Genomic DNA, 22,695 nt, shown 5'->3' on the forward strand with positions numbered 1-22,695 from the left:
AGAAGCAGCAAAGACGACGCTTGAGGCATTATTTTTTCTTTTTGCCGTGTTTTCGGTAAATCATTTCAAGGCTTTTGGTTGCCGTCATCACTGTAGAAATGACAAGCATTTCTGTTTCTTCTTGCAGGGCGGCATACATATATAACCTACTTCAAGGAATACACCATGTATTGTTTTTATAAATACAAAGTAAAATTACCTGCTGTCTGAAATCCAGAAGGCTTGCTCAAAGCTAAATACATGTGATCGCTACCTCAAACGTACAAACAACACAATATGTTGTGTTCTCCCAACCGCAGCCGCAGTGATCGTTTTAAATTTTTTCATCGGCACTAAATTATTTAGGATTCATTCATGCAAAATAGATGTTATTTTTTTAGTCATTAAATTAAAGGACTATGATAGTCAAATGATGGTAGCTTCGAACTTTTCATGAAGTGTTTTCGGTGCTTTTAAATTAAAGGCTTAAAATATTGTCTCAGCCATTAATTGTTCTTTTTTTACCCTCTCGTAGAATGGAATCGTGGAATTCGTGTCAGACTTGAATCGAGTAAGTAAAAAATATTACATTAAAACCCTAAGCGGCTTCGTGCAGGGTAATTATTCGCTAGCAGAAACGGAGGCCGCTATTTTGTCTTCAAGCATAACAAGCTGATCTCATAAGTTAGATATGGCGCAGATCACCGGCAAATTCATGCGAGCCTAAGGAAAATACGTTATTAAGAAACACAGATAAGTTCTTTTGGATTATGTAAAGAACTGAGCTCTCCGAACTCCCGTGCGTGATATTCGACAATTCGGAAAACCTTCGTTCTAAGCCTTCCCACCTGCGTTTTCAGCAGGAAGTGCCAATCTTAAGTGAAAAGGTGTCAGCCCGAGAGACGCAGCTCCGAAAACAAAATGCCGTTACACAGTTACTGCCAAATGTTGAACAGTAATAGAAATGAAATTTCACTTAAATATGAAAAATCTATAATTATTTACAGAAGACTCTGGCTTCTCACCGCATCTGATTGTTTTTAAGAGGGAACAAGATCTGCCTTAAATATTGTGCTCATACATTAGGATTTAAGGGCAAACATTTCATACGCGGTGACGAAACAGCAATAAAAAATTTCACCCGAGCTAAAATATGGGACTTTCCTATATTTTCGATATTTCGATACTTTCGATATTCGAGAAGTTTATTCTGTCGGTCTGTATGTGCGTCCTGGTCTCCCTGCAGCATGCCAAGTACCAACAGTGGGCCGCATATCGCTTTAGCCGTGGCGTGCTTGTTGGTACGAATGTAAGACAAAGGCTGAGTACTAGAATCGTTAGCGGCAATTAGCGTGATGTGTAGGCTCTCGCCGTATAAAGTGTGATTCGATCTCTACTTGGAACTATGGATGCTTATTATTCAAAACTGGTAACGGTTACTTCCGCCTCCTAAACGCCACGAATCACCACTTGCGTGAAAACGTCCATATATTAGGTGCCTGGCTGCTATAAATATAACCTGAGGGCAACATCATAAACTTTTTCTCTAGTGACATAAAATGATTGTTTTTTCGTACGTTCAATATGTGGGCTAGGTACAGAAATAGGGATTTATAGGGGAGAAAGTTTATTTTTAAAAGGTCCCACCTGTCAAAAGGTCCGAATGTCGAATAATAAGGAGAGGAGGGGAACCATTAGGAATATAGGCTTCCAGCTTCAGTCTGACTTGAGTGTCACTCTAAATGAAGGATCGCATTTTCTGCGTGCTGATAACACGCAAGGCTACGATGAAATATGTTTAAGACTAAGAATGAAAGGCAGAGCACTACAATTTGAAATATGGCTTGGCCAAGATAGTTCTCAAGCTAGCGACCGGTTACACTGTAGACTGAAAATTTCAAATTTTTCAGTGCCTGTATTTTCTTGCACTTATGGGCAACATGATTACAAAAACAGACCTAGTCCAAGAGGCGGCCGGATTGTGCGTTGCCGTCTTCAGTGCAAAAAGGAAGCGTCCCTAGTGAATATTCTACACGTTAAGCCGTCGCGCAGTTCTTGATCTTCGCTCAGTTTACACCACTGGAGCAGAACCTCAAGAGCATCTTTCTCATTCCAGTGTTTGTTCCAAGCAATCTCCAACCTGAACCTCGGGACGCAGATTTACCTTCTGTACAATTTCTTGGTATATGCCGCCGACAGAAATGCTTTCAGTAAGTTCAACACTGGGATCTTTTTTCTTTTTCTTCTATGTGCATGTTTAAAGCGTGTTGAGTCGAAGAGCGTGCTTGCCCTCATGACAGATTCAGTTCTGAACATATGTTTTTACCTGCACAAACCGAAGGAAGGAAGAAAGATTTGAAAAAGGAAACACAAATTAGAGCGTTGTTTTATAGCAGTTGGCGGATTTTTCTGGATGCAGCTAATAGAATGGAGTGTGTATTTTAGGGTCATTTAGGGCTCTGTATTTCTTGACCTTTCTGTTGGAAAAATTAGAACCACCGCAAATTTGCCATCCACATTTCCTTGCTTGAAATTTGGTGCTTGCTGCACTCTTTTTCTTTAGGGAGGGAGCGTACCAATCCTGCTATTTTGGATTTTCATCCGCCTGTCCCGTAACTCAGGGGGAAAATTGTTGATATAATTCGTTACCTGAATTTACCGTCAAATCGCTTTTGGTTTCAGCAGCTTATCATTAATAAGTGAACTAAGTGAGATGAGGTCACGCAAGGTGTACAAAAGTAGTTTATTCACCGCTCCCTCATTATAGACCCTCAAACTCTTGCTTAGGTCAGCCTCCTGAGGCAGCCGGAATACGGGGAAATTAGCAATGAACTTAATTACCCCAGTTTCCGTTAGTCCATCACAGCCTCCACAAAATTGTTCGTGCTCTCTATTCATCATGCCGCGTTTGAATCAAACACCACAACAACGCGTAGGAAAATTCTGTTAAAAATTGCCTTTCGTGCAATACAATATTTCGCGTCCAAATATGTCTACAGAGTATCGCGCATTGTAGGCATTATATATCGTATTCCCAAATACTACTACCATTTATCTTACTTTGTTGCTGTTAGTTTGTGTCCACACTAGTTTGTAATAAGATTCACTTTACATGTTTAATATTACCGTATTTTTGTTAACTGTGATTATGTTCGGTGCCTATTCCAGGAAAACGTTCTGTAAACAATAAAGCTCCGTCAATTAAATTATACAAAACTCCCGGCATCCATGAAAAACCTTGCTACTAACTAAGCTTCTGTTATGTTACGCTTGAACATTATCTTCTTTTCCGTCTGGTGAAATATCGGCAATGTTTTGCTAAAAATCGTCACAGAGGTTTCTGTGGAGGTTGGCAGCATGTGTATAGTAACGGCAAAAAATTAGAGCCGAAGCAAAGCCCGTCTAAAGCGGAAGACCACATAACTGTTTAGCGAAGGTTTTGTGGCGTGCTTGACCATAATGGTTTTCTGTTAAGTCCGCAGTTTTCCGCGTAGCCGTTATGAAAAAGGTATGGTGCTCTCACGAGCAAAGCATTACGTGAACGCTTGTGCTCCGTCATAAATGTAAGATGTGATAGCAGCCTATGGTCGCCTCTAATTAAAAAAATATTGGTCACCAACAAGCTCTAATATGCCACTTCTTGCGAAAGAACTCACGATGTATGGACATAAATGCCTGCTCCTTTCTGATCCTAACAAAATAGCGTGTTATGGCCTATTCGGAAGCATGTATGACTCACATACCAAACGTCCGGGGTTTCAATTCGTTCTGCAACTTATTGCGCTCTCTTAAGTGATATCAATTACTTTATTAAAATAAATTGTTTAGAAACATCAGGAGGATTTAAATTCGATGCAGGTTCTAAAATATTCATTGGCCGCATGAGACAAGCTCACCTTTAATAATTTTTGCCGAAGAAAATCGAAGCCAATTGAGACCAAGAAAAGCGGAGATTTTTTTTTATTTTCCTAATGACCTTAAGTATAACTGTAATCATTTTAGTAAAAAACATAAAGAAAACAAAATAGAGGAAAAGTCGACACGCCGACGGTGGGAATCAAACCCACTACCTCCGCATATCGCGTCCAATTCTCTTGCCCACTGAACTACATCGGCAGCTGTCCAACCTTCGACTTGTTTGGGTATTGTCGCCTGTAAACGAACCTTGAGAGTGTTGACCAGCTTCATCAATCCATAGCGGCGAACGTGGAACGTCCTGTGTACCGCGACCATGACGTGTAAACTGATCAACAAGGGAGGGCGGAAGTCGTGGTTTCAGTTTCCACCATCGGCGCGTTGCTTTTCCTTCCTTAACTTTCTGCCTAAACTAATTACAGTACTAATTAATGCGGATAGCAAAATGAAATATTATTAATAAATCCTTCGCTTTCCTTGGCCTCACTGACTGCTGATTCTTTCCTTCATGTCCCATAAAGAATCCCTCGTTTCCCCATTACTTTTGTGGTAGCTTATGACGCACCAATGTCAATGCTATGCTAGAAATGCAGCTTCTTGACAATCAGAAACGTTTCGGTACCAAGCTAGCTTGAACTGCGATATTCGAAAACTTAAAAATGCTCGTATTCGAAAAGTAACCGATACTTTTCAACACAAGATTAAAGATGGAAACGTCATTACGAAATCATAACGGCAGTGACAACACGAGCTTCCATTTTTTTAGGCCTCGCGATGCCAGCACTCGAGGACCTCTGCAGGGGCTTGACGATACTTGACGGCATCTCCTTGTCCTGCAGTGCGCCCACGTTTGATGGAAATGTGGTTTGCGAAGATCCCATTTTCATCAGTGTTGCAACGACTACTCCAATTGCTATGGTAAGTAGCTGCAGTGAATGCTGCGTACATTCAAGCGCGTCCAAGCACAGCACAAATGAAAAGTTGACCTCCGAGATGTAAATAATAAAATAGGTCCTACAATATAAAATATCAACATAAATACAAATATAACTCATACTATGGCAAGTATAAACCGTAGAATGAACAAATTATTAGCTGTAAAGGAAGGGCCATACGCGCCCACTCCTCGAAGCAGTTTTCTTGGCTTCTTATACTGGCGCCACTTCAGCCTAGCGTAGGCGGTGAGTACAGAACTATTCAAAAGCAAAGTCGATGTTGGTTCCAATGTACTCACTTGTTTTGCAGAGACGCCCTAAATGTATTTGAAAGGGATAGAACAAAACTTCCTGTGAATCGGTAATTTGTGTTTGGATCTCCTTCCTATAGGACTGAATTAGAATTGACCCACTATTGACCAGCTGCTTCAGCTCTTCGGGCTGCCAGCCGCTCAGGTCACCCTCTAGCGCTGAAGTGTTGTGTTTACTACCCTGGGAATGAACGTATTTTTTGCATGCCAAAACGGTGTGAGGCATATTGAAGTCTTCGTGATCAAACTGCTACTTATCTTTGTAAACCGTGCGGCAGATTTTATGAACTTTGCTTGGGTAAGCCAAGGCGCTGACTTGTAATAATCTTAGTTTTGTTACTTCTTATGGTGTGTCTTGTTTTATGGAAAGTAGAAAATTTTGCTTAATATGTTCTAACGTTCGCATCTAAGCGGTGAACCTGTGTCTGTCCTCTACCCTCTGCTCCTTCTGGCTTAGAGCGCTATATAGGGCAAGCATACATGTTGTGAACACGACTTCATTTATTCGATGTAATTACGCGTTTGCTTTAAGTACAACCTTACTACACTATATTAGTATACCTCACAATAAGCACATATTGTGTGGCCTTCGCTCTCTTATACTAGCTCGAGCAGAGAGCAACATTGGGTATTGGCTGCGTGTAGCGGGTGTGGTGGCGGTATCTGCTTTGCACTTTGCAGAGCCAGCCGCGTTTTGAAAGGTGCTCAAAATTGGCTTAAGCCTTTCTATGTATCCCTCGGATGGTAACCCCGTTTTCATAATTCTAAACAGCTGACGTCTTGCTATTCAACCTGCATGGACCACCATGGTGGTTCAGTGGCTAGGCCGCGCGACTACTGTGCTCAAGGATGCTGGATCGAATCCCGGCCGCGACGGCCGCTTTTTGATGGAGGCGAAATGCAAGGCGTCCATGTGTTGTACGTGAATGTTAAAGGAACCCCATGTGGTCAAAATTTTCGGAGCCCTCAACTACGGCGTGCCTCATGGCCTGAGTCGCCTTGGGACGTTAAACCTCACAATTCAATCCAGGCATCAATCTCTAGCTACATGCCAAAATGGTACTCTGGCTACAGCAGCCTTAGTATAAAACCTACACTCAAAGCTTCTAACCGCCTTAACTGGTGCAATGGGGAACTTTTTAATGTGCACATTGCTGGTATACTACTTTGCCATACACACGCATTGTAGACTCGAAAAAGTCTATTATAAAAAATTTTGCGAGCGTCCCTCGTGCGTAGAGCGTACACAAGTATTATTATATTAGTGTTATATATCTAGGCCTCAATGACATCGAAATAGCCAGTTCACTGTGGAGCTACGACGCCGAGGTCGCTGCCTTTTTTCTAGGCTTCGAGAATAGCCTGCGAGACGTGAACTTGAGGCATGGCTATCGCCCAATAGATGATGGTAATCCGCGTTATGGGATGGCGACTAGTCGGGTCATCCTGTTGGATTTGCCAAAGATAGGACGTATAAAAACTGCCAACTTAGAAGCATGGCCAATCTACTCGGGCATCCATTCTACACCCTCTGCAGCTAGCCTCAACTTGGGCAACTGAATTTAATCCGAAGCACAGAGTGAAGCGCGCTGCAAATGGGCTCTTTCCCGTAGCCACCAACCCGCCTACTCATTTCTGCTGACATTTGTGCTTATTTATTACCAGGAGCAAACGAGTCGAGCGTTTTCTGGCAGTGACATTAATCCGTTGGCTGATCACAGAAATTATTTACTGCAGAAACGAGGCAAAGAGGATATTTCTTCATACACTGTGATTAATAGGATTCGCATTTTTTTATGTACATTGCCGTACAAAATGTCTTTCATCTCGGGAAGGCTCCTAAAAGCATGACGCTAAAGAATATCTCAACACAAAAAATATGAGTTTTGTACTAGTCCCAACGCCGCAGGTGTCAAAATTTGGGGATTAAGAGAAGTGTAAATTATGACTGAGGAAGTTTACAAATGCCTGAAAAAGACTTCGGAAGCTTAAATTCATGAAATCGCTAAATTATTGTTAATATAAGCATGTAACCAGTACGTGTCGTTTGATGTGGGATTTATATTGGCCGATTAACTTGCATACGAACACTATACATTATAAAGGCCTATCCACAGAACAACAAAAATGTGCTGTTTTTTTTTTTTTATGCGCTAGGAAATTCCCAGTGAGTACCTGTACTGCAGCAAGCTAAAAAACGGATTATCTCATGCGAGTTTAGGAGGTTCACTGCTGTCATCAAACCTTTTCAAATGTTTTCCAAGCTGAAGAATCACGGATCAAAGCAAACACATCGGCATCTTTTCAGGCAATAACGTCATTGCAGCGTCGCCTTTGTCCACGGCAGGGGCTTCCGGAAAGTGAGCTGACAGGGATATATAAACCAAGCATTAGCAAATGACTTTCTGCACATCGCATGCTACGCTGAATAAGAGCATGTCCCAAATTGGTCATAGGGAAGACAAGAAAGTGGGGATGGCAATACTTTGTTATGTTTCTTTGCTTTATGCTCTGTTTCCCTGGATACACTGATTTCTTCTAACTTGCCCAGTGGGAGACTTGTGAAGTTGTCATAGACCTCTGGTCTTTGTGAACCATAAAGCGGAATTGAAGTACTCTGCTAATATGTTCCTTCCCACGCTAAGTTGCTGATTTAGAATTCGCTCCGCTCTGAAAATGTTTTATATGGAACCACTACACGCGGGCATACAAGCGGTGGACGAGTTTGCTGGGTTTTAGATGGCGCTAAAGCGGGTTCAACATATGACACCTTCCGAAACCCTCACCAGGACACATGGACTGTGACGTCGGGATTTGTCTGGTCAAGGAGGTATCTTGTCTAATTAAGATCGTTGCTCAGATCTGGAAATTGTGCGGGTTGTTTAGCTCTAATAATAACAGCGCCAGCATCGTGTCAGGGCCCCTGAAGGAACTCATCAAAGATATCGCGGCGTACCTGCATAAAGGTGTGCCATTAGTTCATGTATCTTGAGCATTAATCTAGGAATATTTCGTTCCCGTCAAATTGATACTGAATTTTACTGACGCTGCTTCGGCAATGTTTCTTTGGATATCACACAACGAAAGGTAGATTGGGTATTTTTATGAATATATCGTTTCGAGAGAACTGAGTAATGTTTGCCTTACGAACATACATATTGCCAGCCTTGTGGCAATATGTGCGAGCAAAACTTTTCCTAAGTCTCCGAACAACGATGACATTCACTGCTTCAAACGAACCTGAAAACTGAAGAAAAAAACATTTCTTCTCATTACTACTTACATCATATGCTTATGTAAAACCTATGAAAGTGTGGGTTAGCTAGTGTTTTTAAGTTCAGGATTATTAAACAAAGAGTGAGCGGTACAGTCAAGTCCACTATGCTCCTAGGTTATGGTCCAGGCCGGCACAATAAATACTGACAACTGATTTACGTTAACTTCCTCAAGAAATAAAGTGGCAAATACGTTTGTAGCCATTAAAGTTAGAGAACATGGATACTTTAGTAGCATACACGAGACGAGTAATATATTGCTAGAATACCAAATTTGAACAGTTTTCCTAGTAGGTGCGCGTGCTAATTTGGTACTTTTCAGTCAGTCCGCATATCTGCGTATGCAAGGTGACGGTCATCAATTCCAAAGTGCCACCCACAAATGCGGCAAGTCGGTGCAGCTGCCTGTGAGGGATACATTGGTATAGAGTTTTGTTTTCACTAAATTTTCGGCCCATGCACCTAAAACATTCTTCTGATATCGATGATAATATCCGACCTCTAACATTTATATTTGGTTTTGTTTTCAAGTGCAAAGGCCCCGCTGGAATGGTCTGCGTCGACGGCAAGCCAGTGAATGTGAGTGCCTCTTCATTACGACATATTCATACGTATGCGCATATATGTCTCATAATAAAACTATGCGACAAATAGAAAATGTTTTTTATTTTGCACTAGTTTATGTGTCATGCAGGAAAAGAGTTTACAGAACAAGTTTGTCATTCTGTTATGACAAGTAAAGGCGTATGGCTCCACAGTTGTTCACTCACTCGGCCTTAGTGATTAGGCTTTTACGCCGTTGTTGGCATGATGCTCTTATGCAGTTTCAAGTAGTAGTCCATATAACAGAACATGGATTTTTGTATAGTACTGAGAGAAAATATATAGCGCGTAACGAAAACACACGAATGTCCTGCCAGATGCTTCCTAATGGATAACTTTCTCCAAGCGCGAGAACAACACGCGAACTGAAATTTTTGTTCCATTGCTCCCTGTCAGCTTGCTGCAAGACATTCTGGTTCAATGTCAACATCGCTCCTTCCACACACGACTATTTCACGCGCGCAAAGTTCGGAAATAACCGAGAGGTACTCTGAAATCCAATTCGAATATAAAATTGCCACTATAGTGCGTGCACCTGTGCCGTATGAGTAACATAGGTAAAATATAACGCTGCGGTTTTGTCAACACCCCAGTTGAAGTAGTGTAGATTACGTGTTATAAAGCCTGACTTGAAAATTTTACAAATTTCAGGCTAAACCAACCACCTTGAATTTAGCATCGTTTAAAGATAACGAAAAATATATATGCAAAGTTTATTGATTTGTTTTTAAAGAGAGGTGTTAGTGACCGCCGAAGCTCGTTTACGTGTGCAGTCGTGCAAATTTACCAGTGAGGTCCCCAAAAAAGAAGAACTAGTCTGCGCGGGGGGAGGGATAGATAAAACAGCCGTCGTCACGACTGATATGGACAATATTTGACTGAGATAGAGATTATTGGTAGATTCTGTTGATGTTTGTTGGGCTGTTGCAGAGCGTGTGCTCTATGCAACTTCAATTCCATGGCTTAATTGTAAATAGCGGCTTCAAGGATGAATGCGTTATCATCAGCAGCAAATACTCACTCTCGCCAAAAACAGACTTCTTGAAGGAGAGGGGCCGGGTTAACGTTTTGCTCAAGAAACAGTGCTGTGGGTAAGGCAAATAATGTTATTTTTATGGTAACTCGATCAACGATTTAGGCTCGATATTTTTTCACTCAGAATAACGTCAATTTGAATAATGAACCCCGGCACCATATAACAACAAAAAACGCCAAACCGCATTTAACTCAGTTATTTCACGAAGTAGATTAAGATAAACAAATACCCGTTCTGCTTCATCGCACGCAATTAGAATGACGGTTAGAGCAGGAAAGTCTACAACTATTGATTATTATTTGAATTCAATTTCGCTTTTCAATTTCTCGAGTAGTGGCTCTGGACTGATCTAGCAGACATGTTTGTGGTAAACTGAGACTGATCTAGCAGACATGTTTGTGGTAAAGACATGGGTGCACTACTGATTCGTCTTTCTTTATAATTGTCACCCGTTAATAATTAAGGGGGTATTATTAACGATGCGCCCTTAACGGTGCGCACACTCCCAGACACCCTTAGAGTCAATGGGGGTAGCTGTTCCGGTCGCAAAGGAGATGCCCTCGACTTGCGTGGCAAGCTCAGCCGGAATTCAACTACCTTGTAGTGACAGAAGGGGGTGGTCGTTTGGTGCCCAGCGGTCGCCGGTTCAAACCAGAGTAAGGATCGGAGTCAGAAGTAACAAACAAAACACAATTTATGCACAGCAAGAGACGGTACAAAGGAATACACCAGATCACTTGAAATACATAGACGAGAGGTTCACAGAATACAAACGCTAAGCATGCAACTACAGAATGATTGAATAACACAGGCTTTACAACAGATCGAACACGAGAGAGTTACATAAACAAACACCAAATTGTTCACCGGGCACTGTTGCAGTCCGACGCCTCAAGAGTCACGATGTGGCCGCCATACGAGACGAGCGCCGCTCCCTTGAAAGTCCGTGGGCTTGCTAGCAGCGGGTGATCCCCGGGAGTCCAGCCGAACACGTCGCAAAGTACTGACGAACTGACTGACTGGCTGACTGACTCAACAAGCGGCGCGGTCGCTTTAAATAGGGCGCACCGCGTCTGTTTGTTAACACGCGCCAAAGCTAGCGCGCACACACACATAGCTTCGCTGGTTATAGCTCCCCTCCCGTCGAGCCGCGCGTCGTCATTGGCCAGGTCCCATAGTAAGTTCTCGAAAGGCCTGGCACATTCCTGGCCGATGAACCACCGTCCTCCCCGGGCAATGGGAAAGAGGGTGACGCAACGCGTACAAAGCTAAGCGCTCTCCCGCGCGGGGAAGGGGCTTTTCTCTCCATGCTCTCCACGCGACGCCGCGCGGGTCTCGCGCCGTGCCGGCTTGACGAAAATGGGCGCGATTTCGTGACAATAATACATACATTGCTTGCAAAGTGTGCGTTTTTTTTTATGCAATTCGTCTGGGGAGGGCCTCGTATCAGCCAGATCTTGTGATTTTACAAATTAAGCAAGCACATTCATTAGTCAAGATGCAACAGGTGTGCACAGATATGATTGCAGTTCAGTTCAGTTCAGGCGTTCAGTCGTGTCCGACTCTTCGTGACCCTATGGACCATGTCACGCCACGCTTTCCGGTCTCTCACTATCTTCTTAACATCACATAGCTTCATCTGCAATGCCTCGAGAATGCCATCTAACCATCGCGTTCGCTGCCTACCCCTTCTCCGGCGACCCTTAACCTTTCCCAACATCAAATCTTTCTCCAGCGACTCCTCTCTTCTCATCAGATGACCAAAGTAGCTGAGCTTTAACTTTAGAATTTGACCCTCCAATGAGCAGTCAGGGTTTATGGTCGACAATATCGACTGATTTGATCTTCTGGCAGTCCAAGGAACTCTTAAGAGTCTTCGCAAGCCCCACAATTCAAACGCGTCAATTCTTCGGCGGTCAGCCTTTTTCACAGTCCAACTCTCGCATCCATACATCACAACTGGAACGACCATAGCACGGGTTATACGGATCTTGGTTGGCAGACTAATGTCTCTGCTCTTTACTAAGCGGTCAAGGCTAACCATTGCTCTCTTTCCCAGAAGCAGGCGTCTCCTAATTTCATGGCTGCAGTCTCCTTCCGAGGTAATCTTGGCGCCCAAGAACAGAAAATCTGTCACAGCTTCCACTTCTTGTCCATTGATGCTCCAGGACTTGATAGGGCAAGACGCCATGATCTTCGTCTTTTTAATGTTCAGTTTAAGCCCAAACTTCTCACTCTCTTCTTGTACGCGCATCAGAAGTCTCTTGAGTTCCACTTCACTTTCTGCCATTAAAGTGGTATCATCCGCATATCTAAGGTTGTTGATACGTTTTCCAGCAATCTTCACTCAAGCTGAAGACTCGTCCAGACCGGCCTTCCTCATTATGCACTCTGCATATAGGTTAAATAGGCAGGGCGACAGTATGCAGCCTTGCCTCACCCCTTTCTCAATCGGAAACCAATCAGTAAGACCATGCCCAGTTCTGACTGTAGCCTCTTGCCCTTCATAAAGGTTCCTGAGGAGACAGATGAGGTGAATTGGAACTCCCATCTCTTGGAGAGCTTGCCACAATCTGCTGTGATCTACGCAGTCAAACGCTTTCGCATAATCAATAAAGCAGAAGTAAATGGGTTTCTGGAACTCTCTTGCTTTTTCCATGATCCAGCGAAGGTTGGCAATTTGGTCTCTAGTTCCTCTGCCCTTGCGAAACCCAGCTTGCACGCCCGGAAGCTCCCGATCCACATACTGCTGCAGCCTACCTTGCAGGATTTTTAACATCACCTTGCTAGCATGCGAAATAAGCGCGATCGTGTGGTAGTTGGAACAATCTTTGGCACTGCCTTTCTTTGGAATGGGGATGTAAACTGACCTCCTGCAATCCTGTGACCACTGCAGGGTTGTCCAAATCTTTCGACATAATGTATGCAGTCTGTTAACAGCGTCGTGGTTGAGGTTTTGAAGCAACTCAGCTGGAATACCATCAATTCCGCTAGCTTTGTTCTTAGCAAGGCTGGCTAAGGCCCATTCAACTTCACTCTTCAGGATGCCCGGCTCGAGATCAGCAATCACAACCGTCCTATGTTGGGTTTGCACATCCGGGTCCTTCTTGTACAGTTCTTCTGTGTATTCCTGCCACCTCTTCTTTATCTCTGAGGCTTCAGTGAGGTCCTTGCCTCGTTTGTCCTTTATCACGCCCAGCTTAGCACAGAAGCTTCCTTTGATATCTTTGATTGTCTTATACAGAGCTCTTGTGTTCCTTAATTGGCTGTTGTCCTCAACTGCTTGACACTGTATGTTCAGGAAGGCATTCTTATCTCTCCTTGCTATTTTCTGAAAATCCGCATTGAGTACGCTGTGGCGTTTCATTATAAGCATTTGTACCGACAAAGCTCATAACGCTATGTGCGAATTTGAGAAGAAAATTGCCCCAGTCATTCGTAGCTTCGTTTCCTTTTAACTTCCGTACCTACTTTGAGTACCTTGATACGTTTTGTAAGCCGCAACGTCAATTCGCAGCAATGAAATTAATTCACGAGTCTAGAATGATGCTTTTTAGACAGTCTTAAATAATACTGCAAATTGCTGGAGCTTGCTGGTCCCCAACCTTAGCGTAGGAATGAGACCACAGTGGCTGTATGGCACGGCGCACAACAGCACAGCGGGCGTTTGAAAATAACTTTAATCTTGTTGTTTCAGGCATCGATTGTCCTAGCACCCTTCAAAATTTCGGCGGTAAGTGCTGCATCTAGTATTTAAGTTCATCTTTAAAAATATTCTTTATTTAGGTTCATAATTTTCTCTTGAAAAACAGGAATAAGCGTTTCTTCTCTTTTTTTCTTCCTGAATTTATAAGTGGCAAAGAGGGTGAGGTAACTAGTGTTTTGCTGTAGTATTGGAATAGCGCAGGAATGCAGCTGCAGCGAAGAATCGAAATTCGACTAGCGTGCAAAGAGCAGACTAAAACGAGAGCTGAAGAAGGCTTAACCTGAGAGCTGTGGCGGTCGCAGAAAACGTTTATTTGAAAATTTATTACATCCCCTGTGTATTGTTCTTAGTCCGGAGCCCCATATGGCAATGTGGCCGCCACCAGAGGTTTCACCAACCACTTCTGGCTAGTGGTGATGTAGTCGCTCAGCCGCGTCTTCAAGGATGTAACGTAAGGGAAGGATTGAAGTGGTTGTCAAGAATGACGTGAAATCAATCGCAAGACAATATGGTGGAGGGAAGCAGGTTTTTAGCATTTTGGGGGTCAAAGAAACGGTAGGGGTAGTAATACAACGTGGGCATCGGAAAGGTACTTTTGAGCATCTGTCGCCCCGCGGGGGATGTTTTAAGGCTGAGGTTGAGGCGGGATGGATAATAGTACTGGCCAAGTGAAACTAATTGCTGGGCTAGTTGGTGCATTACTCATAAAAAGAAAGATTCACAGCGCTAATAAATAGACACTCACAAATGCGCACACAGGACAGGCACTGACTCCATCTTGTTTTTCGAAACAACACCACATAGAAGCTTCATCAACAAACAAATGCTCCCACACCGTCGGCAACATATGTAGGCCAGTTTAGGCATTCCCTATCTTAACAATACTCAAAAGACGACTTTCACTACTAAATAGTGATACTGATGAGTCACTGATGCATTCTAAACCTAGCCGTTTTATATAAGAGGCTTCGAGCAACCTCTGAGAAAAGCGTGAATTTAGGTTCATACTTTGGCTTGAAATCGCCCGATTGGCAATGAGCAGGTAGATGTAAACTCGAATGGTTATCTATCAAATCCTCTTAACCTGTGGCAGGGCATACGTCGGCGAAACTGGCCGGTGTGTGAATGATCGGGATGCAGAGCACAACAGTTTTGGGGAAAGCAGCCCGAACTTACATATGCCTGCCCATTACCAATCGTGCGCAATCAAGCCAAAATCTGAACCGAACTTAGGCAGGAGCAGGGACACTCTTGCCCGTTAGTTACTCGTAGCCGCTTACATAAAAAGGCTTGGTTCGGAATGCATCAGTGGCTCATCAGTACCAATATTTAGCGGTGAAAATCGTTTTTTGAATTTTGCTAAGATAGGGAGGGCCTAAACTGGCAGGAATATGTTGCCGACGGTGTGGGATCATTTGTTTCTTGAAGGAGTTTCTATGTGGTGTTGTTGCGAATAAGAAGTTGGAGTAAGCACCTGCCCTGTGTGCCTATTTGTGAGTGTTTATTTCTTAGCGCTGTGAATCTTTTCTTTATGCATTTTTTTCACCAGGAAGAAAACCAAATTACGAATATTCCGCATGACGACATGCCCACCCTAGTACATCAAATGCTATAAAGCCCCGCGAAACAACATGCTATTGCCACATATGGCAGCGAGAGCAGCCTGCTTCGAGTAGTGTAAGAGATGTCGACTTACAGCTCGCAGATCGGCAGCACAGCAAGCAACGAGGAACAGTTTCAAGAACTGTGAAGAAACGAGAAGCTGCACTTACATCCTAATCACTCAAATAGTGGTCGAGAGTTATTCCTTCAATGAAATAAAGGTTTTATTCATGCATTCATTCAGCAAAGCTGTTAGTTCCATTGGGTAATTATATTTACGAGCTGCCTTCGACATTCCTGAAAATTTCAAAATAAATACGCAGCATTTATGAATTCATCGGATCTTTATACCTGGGAGATGCTTCTAGCAAATATCAGACAAGAACGGCTCAGCACTTTTCCAAGGGAGTAACAGCCTATGACAAGTTCTTAAGCCTTCTACTTAAGTTGAGGACAACCCAGAGGGCTATGGAACGAAAAATGGTAGGGGTAACATTAAGAGATAGAAAGCGTGCAGAGTGGGTCAGAGAAATAACTCAAGTTAATGACATTCTAGTGGAAATTAAGAAGAAGAAATGGACATGGGCAGGACATGTAGTGCGAAGAGAGGATAGCCGATAGTCTCTGAGGGTAACAAACTGGATTCCAAGGGAAGGAAAGCGTAACACGGGGCGGCAGAAAGTTAGGTGGGCGGATGAGATTAAGAAGTTCGCAGGGGTCAAGTGGATGCAGCTAGCACAGAACCGGATTAAGTGGAGAAATATCGGAGAGGCCTTCGCCCTGCAGTGGGTATAATCAGGCTGATGACGATGATGATGATGAACAGCCTGTGCTTTTCAAAGTTGATTGAACATTCAATATGTTCGCATTAAGCATGTTATACGCCGCTCTTTTTTTTTTCAGTGTCTCCTTGACTACGTCTTCAAAACGGCTCCGAAAGACGTATCCCAGAAGTTGGCCGACGACATTGTAAAATTATCTTGCAGCACGTTGCATTCAATCGGGTATAGACGTCTCCAGAATTTTCTCTGTGATTACCTAAATACCAAAGGCTTGACCTGCCTTAGCATAGTGTGCTAAAGCTTCGCACGTATGTTTTGATCATATTTTATTGTTACGTCGAATCATTTAGTGGTGGCATAAACGGAGCCATGATGCACTGAAGAGAACAACTTTCCTTGTCTACAGTTCTTTCTTACTCCTACTTTCGGAATGTACTTTGCTCTTCTGCTGTCGTAATAGACCATAAGCTTCTAAAGAACATAGTAACGTCTCGCTGCACTGTGTCCTCTAGTAGTGATTTCAAGCTGCATTTCAGCTGACAGGTCAAATGGATTGTGCTTCTATAGATACCATATTTGCTTTGTCTATAATCACTTTTCGCAACGTTTTTCTCAAATGTGTACACGTCATGATAAAGTACTCTTGCGAACAAATATTAAAGCTAACGAAGTTCTAGTAGTTTGTAGTAGTGAAAGTAGTTTCGTTCACACTGCAGAACTCATGCAGTGCGCACATTTACCCATGTGCTTCTTGTGAATTATGAAGCCCTTGACTAGTAGAGCAGCCCATAGCGCTCAAAGCTCCGTGCTCAAATATTTTGTTCCAGCTTCATAAAAATACATTTTTATTTTCTAGCACCGATCATATATCCGGAAAGATCAAAAATGGTTTGATATTCATGGCACTATTTGTGCTGGAAGTGGTAAAAAGAGGCCAATAAATGACGCAGGTGATACTCGATGCAGTGGTCTATAAATGACTTCACCTGCTATATCGAAAGTATGCAAGAAACTTCTAAAGCGCCGTTAAAGGACACTATCATAGAAGACACATTTCAAGCTCTATAGCGACCCCATTGAGGCTCTCTTCGGGAAAGTAAGGCTAGTGTGCAGTAGGGAACGACACATGCTAGATGCGAAGGCCGTAACAGCTAGCGGTACTTCACTACATTGTCAAAACGGACGTTTCATCAAAGAGCAAAATTAAGGCACCTTGCGCCGAAGCCAAAAATATAATTTCCGCTTCGCTGCAATCAGTAACCAAGAAGGCACTGAAGAAAGTGACATCTCCTGCCATCCCATGCACTTATTCCGGTTTACCCTACGACGTTGGATATATTGCTAAGAATTAATCAACTTCGGGTGTGACGATTGCGGTATTATTCTTGAAACTAGTGAAGGAAGCAGTCCCATGTACAACACTCTTTTACGAGGACAATATTCTAGTGGACTGCATTAACCGAAACCAGGGCTTGTTTTCGTATTGGACAGGTGTTTTTTTTTTTTTTTAGAAAGCTGCCGTGCACCTACTACACACAAACGTCCTCGAAGTACTTAAGATCCTGATTCAATGACTACCGAGAATCCACCACTGAGTTGCTCAGAAAGAATTGACAGCAGCCATGTTATAAGGTACGCTTCTAATTGGTATTTGAAACATTTCTCAGAACCCTTGTCAATTTATTATGCCAAGAAAGTTACAGACAGGAACGAGAGACCAGCTCCTTACGTGCACAAGCTATGAATATATTGAGACAGAATTTTCTAGCCGCAGGTCACATTTTGATGAATTGATGAATATGCAGTGCAATGTGTAACTTTGAAGGACTATTTTTTTAGTGTTTGTAGCTCTTTTCAATCATGCATAAACGTTTATGCCCATTTCATTGATTAAAAGTTGTTTATCTATGTATTAAAGAGCATCTGTCATACACGTGAGTCAGTCGTGAGGCTACATATACATCGTCGGTCTTTCAACCAACTGATATCTTTTGGACGAAGCTAGAACAGCCCACTCCCCGAGACAACTGATATTTTACGTATATGCGTAAATTTTTGTTCCTTACTCTTAATCTGAGACGCGCCATGAATTTTCGCCGGTCCTGTTTTGCTCTGAACGAAAACGGCAGCGGCTGACAAAATCTCAACTCATCAGTTTGCCATGCAATCGCGTCCTGTCACCCTACACCTACTGACAGCTTTCAAAGGCACACTGCTTAGCGTGGTACATTTATTTTGGCACAAATTTTAGGGGCAAAAAGTGTTGATGTAGGTGTACTCCAAGCTTCATTCGACCGTGCGCGGCCACCCTGACGAAGGCGCGCGCGCGGATTATTGACTGCTTTTTATTCGTCATACAAGATAAATCTTAGAAGCTGAATGCGGCGTCTTTACATAAACCATAAGGGGTGAAATATCAGGACCTGCGGATTGCAACTGATGTGGGCGTAGGGAAGAGCGAGGGCACGTTTCCCTTGCGCATGAACGGCGGTAGCATAGGCACGGCAGTGGGGTGGTGACGACCCCACCGAGGCGCGGACGGGAATTGGAAACAGACCCCATTGGGGAGGCCGTAAGAGAAGAGAAGCGCGCTCTCCCTCGAGACCGGCCGTGCCACGGTGCGCCGCAGATGGAGCGGCGCCGCTGCCGAGTGAGGGCGCTGCTGTGGCCGCTTTCTCGCCTGCTGCTTCGGAATGTGGAATATGCAACCACAGCTTGCTACACCGCAAGCTGAACCCTAAGCGTAGCCATACAGTTATTGCTTACGCAACCTACCGGGTTTACTCAATGCTAAACCCCAGCTAATTTTTTTTTTATCTTCGTTCATAGAACCTCTTCTCAAATTTTGGCGTCCGCGACAGGACGAGGCTGACGATTATTGTAACTGAAGTGTGTGTTTCCTTCCAAGGCAAGATGAGCGCGTTAGAACTGGTGGTGGTAAGATAGTGCATGGGATTGAAGGGTGCGGAGTTACAGGAGGTCAAGAGACCTTCACACCGCTTCACTCTTGATATCGCCACTTGAGAGCAACTTCTCTTCGGCTGACATTTCTGCGTCAGCGCCGGATGATCACTCCATCTTCGCAACTGCTCCGACAAAGCACATCCTACATTTTCAGCATCGTTAAATCATTTTCAGTTTGGCCTTTCGTGGGTCACAGCACTAACCTCTTCCCTGCTTCAAAACGATTGCCTGCAAAGTTACTGACTCTTATTCGCACAGTGGACACTTAAGTCTCCCTGTCAAGCAGCCCTGTTTGGTAGAGGGGTCATTCGGAAGAGTTGTAACCTGTTTACGCTAATGTGCTTCGACTCGTCCAAGTGATGTCGGTACCGCGCACCCGTTTAATTTCGTTGCTAACAGAAGCGGTAGTCCAGCAGGGTCTTTAAATAGTTATTGTCCGCAATAGAATAGTTGAGCCACAGAATCTAGGAAGGTGAAACTGTCGACTTATTAAAGAGTTTTGAAAAGCATTACACCATATCACTTTCACTAATAAAAGATAAAGCGGTGCGCGTCCCGTACTATAGCAGTAATTTATTTATGTACATTGAAGTAAATGTTTTACGGCTTAATTATTTCTCTCGAGCGTTTCTTTACCGCCGTTTTTCAGCGAAGGAGTTACGTGCCTTTTAATACTTACATGTTGGTAAATGTTTTATCCCGAGCTCTTACGTGCAATGTACATTTGGTCAAAGCTGCAGAAACGAGAAACATTGGTACAACGGTGGACCAGGTACCCGTGTCTAATGGTTTCTTGGACTGAGGGCTTCACTTACCATTTTTACCCCTTCGTGGTGGCTCAGTAGTTAGGGTCTGTGGGGAGACCCTAGTTTTATTCCAGCTGCAGCGACCACAGGTCGATTGAGGAGAAGAGCAAATTAGCAATAAATAATGCGATCTGTGTGCACGTTAAGTAACCGAAAGTGATCGATATTATTTGGAGCGCTCAGCTATCGCGTCCATCATTTCTTAGCTACTTCCGGCAGGTAGTGAAACCGCATTCTCCGCACTATTATGCCCACTCACTATTACCTGCTCAGTGATATAGTTTTATACATTCGTTTACTCGTGATCGTCGATATTTTCAGATAGAATGCCTGCTTGGTAAACGGTTTATTGGTAAAGGCTCATGTTACACGAACAGGAGAATAACATACCTCTCTATATTCCCCGCTAGACGTCTTATACAGCTGTGTTGCCACGCAAGTGCAAAAGTGAGTGGCCTCCGCTGAGAATAATAGGAAACACTTTAAAAACGGCTCGAACTTCTAGTGAGAGTTTGGGTAACATTTAATTATACTATTACATCCATACGGGATAAAAGTGACACAGACAAAAGCATGAAACCAATTCGCTGGACAGCAGCCTGTGTTTCTGTACTTTTTTATACGTCATGATAAAAGAAGGGCTGGTAACAGCAAACATTGCCCGCCTCGTGTCCTGACCTGCTGTGTACCCTGCACAGACAGCCCTGGGCACGACACCAGAGATTTGTCCCGAGGATTTTGTGTTCCGTCAATCAAGATTTAAGGGACGTTATTCAGGATTCGAACTTCGCGCTTTTTGTGTGTGCCTCTGTCTCTGTGTACCCCCAACAATGAATCGTTCACAGGTGCTAGAGAGAACTACCTGTTGCAACGTAGCAACGGAATCCAGAAACAGCAGAAATAAAGAGGGCGTTAGAGATTACCATAAAAACAGATAAAAGGTAGCCTCTGATATTTTGGAATGACGCCTAAGGTTTACAGCACCAGTAGTAGGAGTATCACAAGACTTGTTCGGCAAAACATCCGAGCATATCGACTGCCTGGGCGACTTGTCGCCGTTGTGCTTCTTCCCTTTCAGTCGCGTCCGCTGGTGATGGAAGAGGAGTGGTGGGAACATGACTGCGGAGTAGCTGGGCAGTGATGGAGGAATGGGATATGTTGGCATAGGTGGAGAGGCGATTAAGACAGGATGAGGTGGATCGATATCAATAAAGGGCGAGGAGGAATGGATAATAAGTGTATTTATTTGAGTGTGCCGTAGAGAGCTTCCGGCACAATGAATGGCGAATTAGGGGGTGTGTATAGACGCACGATTCTGGAGGTAGACCTCCTAATGATTCGTCGCAGGGACAGCCTCCCACCTTCATTCAAGGGTCCAGACCAGTAAATAAACGGTTCTCTTGAAAAACTTACTACACTTCTTTAGGATTAGATTCAAGACTAGTGCTCAACAAAAAAAGCTGCAAGAGCAATGTACCTGGAACATAAATAACATACGGCGAGGGGGGCTCCAAACGCTTTGTTTAACATGTCATCTAATTTCCCTCTTTGCATAGAGATTTGCTGAAACGCGCAATCTGGAAAACCTCACAAGCATTTCAGTGCGGTAACATTTATTGAACAATGTGCAGCATATAAATAACTGACATTCTATTGGAAATCAAGAAGTAATGGGCATGGACAGGATATGTAGTACAAAGAGAGGATAACCGATGGTCGTTTAGGGTAACAAACTGGATTCCAAGGGAAGGAAAATGTAGCAAGGGGCGGATGAGTTTAAGAAGTTCGCAGGGATCAAGCGGATGCTGCTAGCACAGGACCGGGTTAATTGGAGGAATATGGGAGAAGTCTTCGCCCTGCAGTGGGTATAGTCATGCTAATGATGATGATGCAGTATAGGATTCAAACTAAACAGAAACAGAAAGATTCAGTATCGATTTTACGGCATGAATATACATCATGAATAGTATGGATAAACCAGCTTCTTCAGATTAGCGTGCAAATTGGGTTTTGTCATTACTGCGATTTAAAGACAGTGTAGAAAAGCTTTTCTGAAAAGAACGTACACGCATTAAATCTCGGCAGCAGTATTTCGTTTAAACTTGTCACAAGGTGTACTGTATGAAATAATGCAAAGAAAATTCTTGCAGGAACAGGAGAAGGCTCCTCCTTTTAAGGCAGCAGTTATTATCAGTGCGAAGTAGAAGATTCAAAAAGGGCAAACATTCAGTACTGACAAAAGAATTTCTTGAGTTTAGTAGGCAAACTGGCATTTGAAATCACTGCATTGGAAGACAATGGAAGAAATCTGCAAATAGACTGAAGGCTGCGCTTCAAAGGTAAGACATGCAGCGTTGATGTCTCTTCCCGTATGTTCACTGCTTTTTGGCCACATGTCTACATTACGAAATTTTATTTAGGCAGACACCACGCACTTATCATCCCAAATCACTACCCCCTCATATTTCAGCCAATTAAACGTGCCTACATTGCTTTGTTGGTAGCATTCCTCGCAAGCAGTTAAAATATGGAACTTGTTCACGTGAAATCTATTACCCAGCAAGGTTATTTTTTGGCATGTTTTGATATCATTACCAGGGTGCACTAGTCTTCGTGTGGCGGGGGTGCATCGCTTCAAAAAGGTTTAGACTCCAAATACATTCCGGATAGCACTTGTAGCAAACATACTATCGAATAAATTTTTTCACCTCATTTGTGGCCTTACTGTTTGCCTTCACACATCTGGCGTAAGACTTTTTACTGATATGGAATCAACCATTA

General features: G+C 43.3%; 1 protein-coding gene across 1 annotated transcript; it reads left to right on the forward strand.

Moving 5' to 3' along the window:
- Positions 1 to 520: 520 nt before the first annotated feature.
- Positions 521 to 16,691, forward strand: LOC146189419 (uncharacterized). The gene is made up of 6 exons (XM_084603261.1): positions 521 to 550; positions 2,096 to 2,189; positions 4,661 to 4,812; positions 8,947 to 8,994; positions 13,752 to 13,787; positions 16,266 to 16,691. Exons 3-6 carry the CDS (start codon positions 4,669 to 4,671, stop codon positions 16,440 to 16,442), a joined length of 405 nt encoding a protein of 134 aa, XP_084459387.1. The 5' UTR covers positions 521 to 550; positions 2,096 to 2,189; positions 4,661 to 4,668; the 3' UTR covers positions 16,443 to 16,691.
- Positions 16,692 to 22,695: the final 6,004 nt, after the last annotated feature.

The sequence above is a fragment of the Amblyomma maculatum genome, chromosome 5 (genome assembly GCF_055883805.1).
Source record: "Amblyomma maculatum isolate TAMU_Amacu chromosome 5, ASM5588380v1, whole genome shotgun sequence".
Lineage (NCBI taxonomy): Eukaryota > Metazoa > Arthropoda > Arachnida > Ixodida > Ixodidae > Amblyomma > Amblyomma maculatum.

Bases quoted from the DNA above. Each gene is read 5' to 3' on its own strand.
- LOC146189419 (XM_084603261.1), top strand. From the start codon at position 4,669: ATGCCAGCACTCGAGGACCTCTGCAGGGGCTTGACGATACTTGACGGC. The intron at 4,813-8,946 runs GTAAGTAGCTGC...TTTGTTTTCAAG, and splicing joins CGACTACTCCAATTGCTATG to TGCAAAGGCCCCGCTGGAAT. The intron at 8,995-13,751 runs GTGAGTGCCTCT...TTGTTGTTTCAG, and splicing joins TCGACGGCAAGCCAGTGAAT to GCATCGATTGTCCTAGCACC.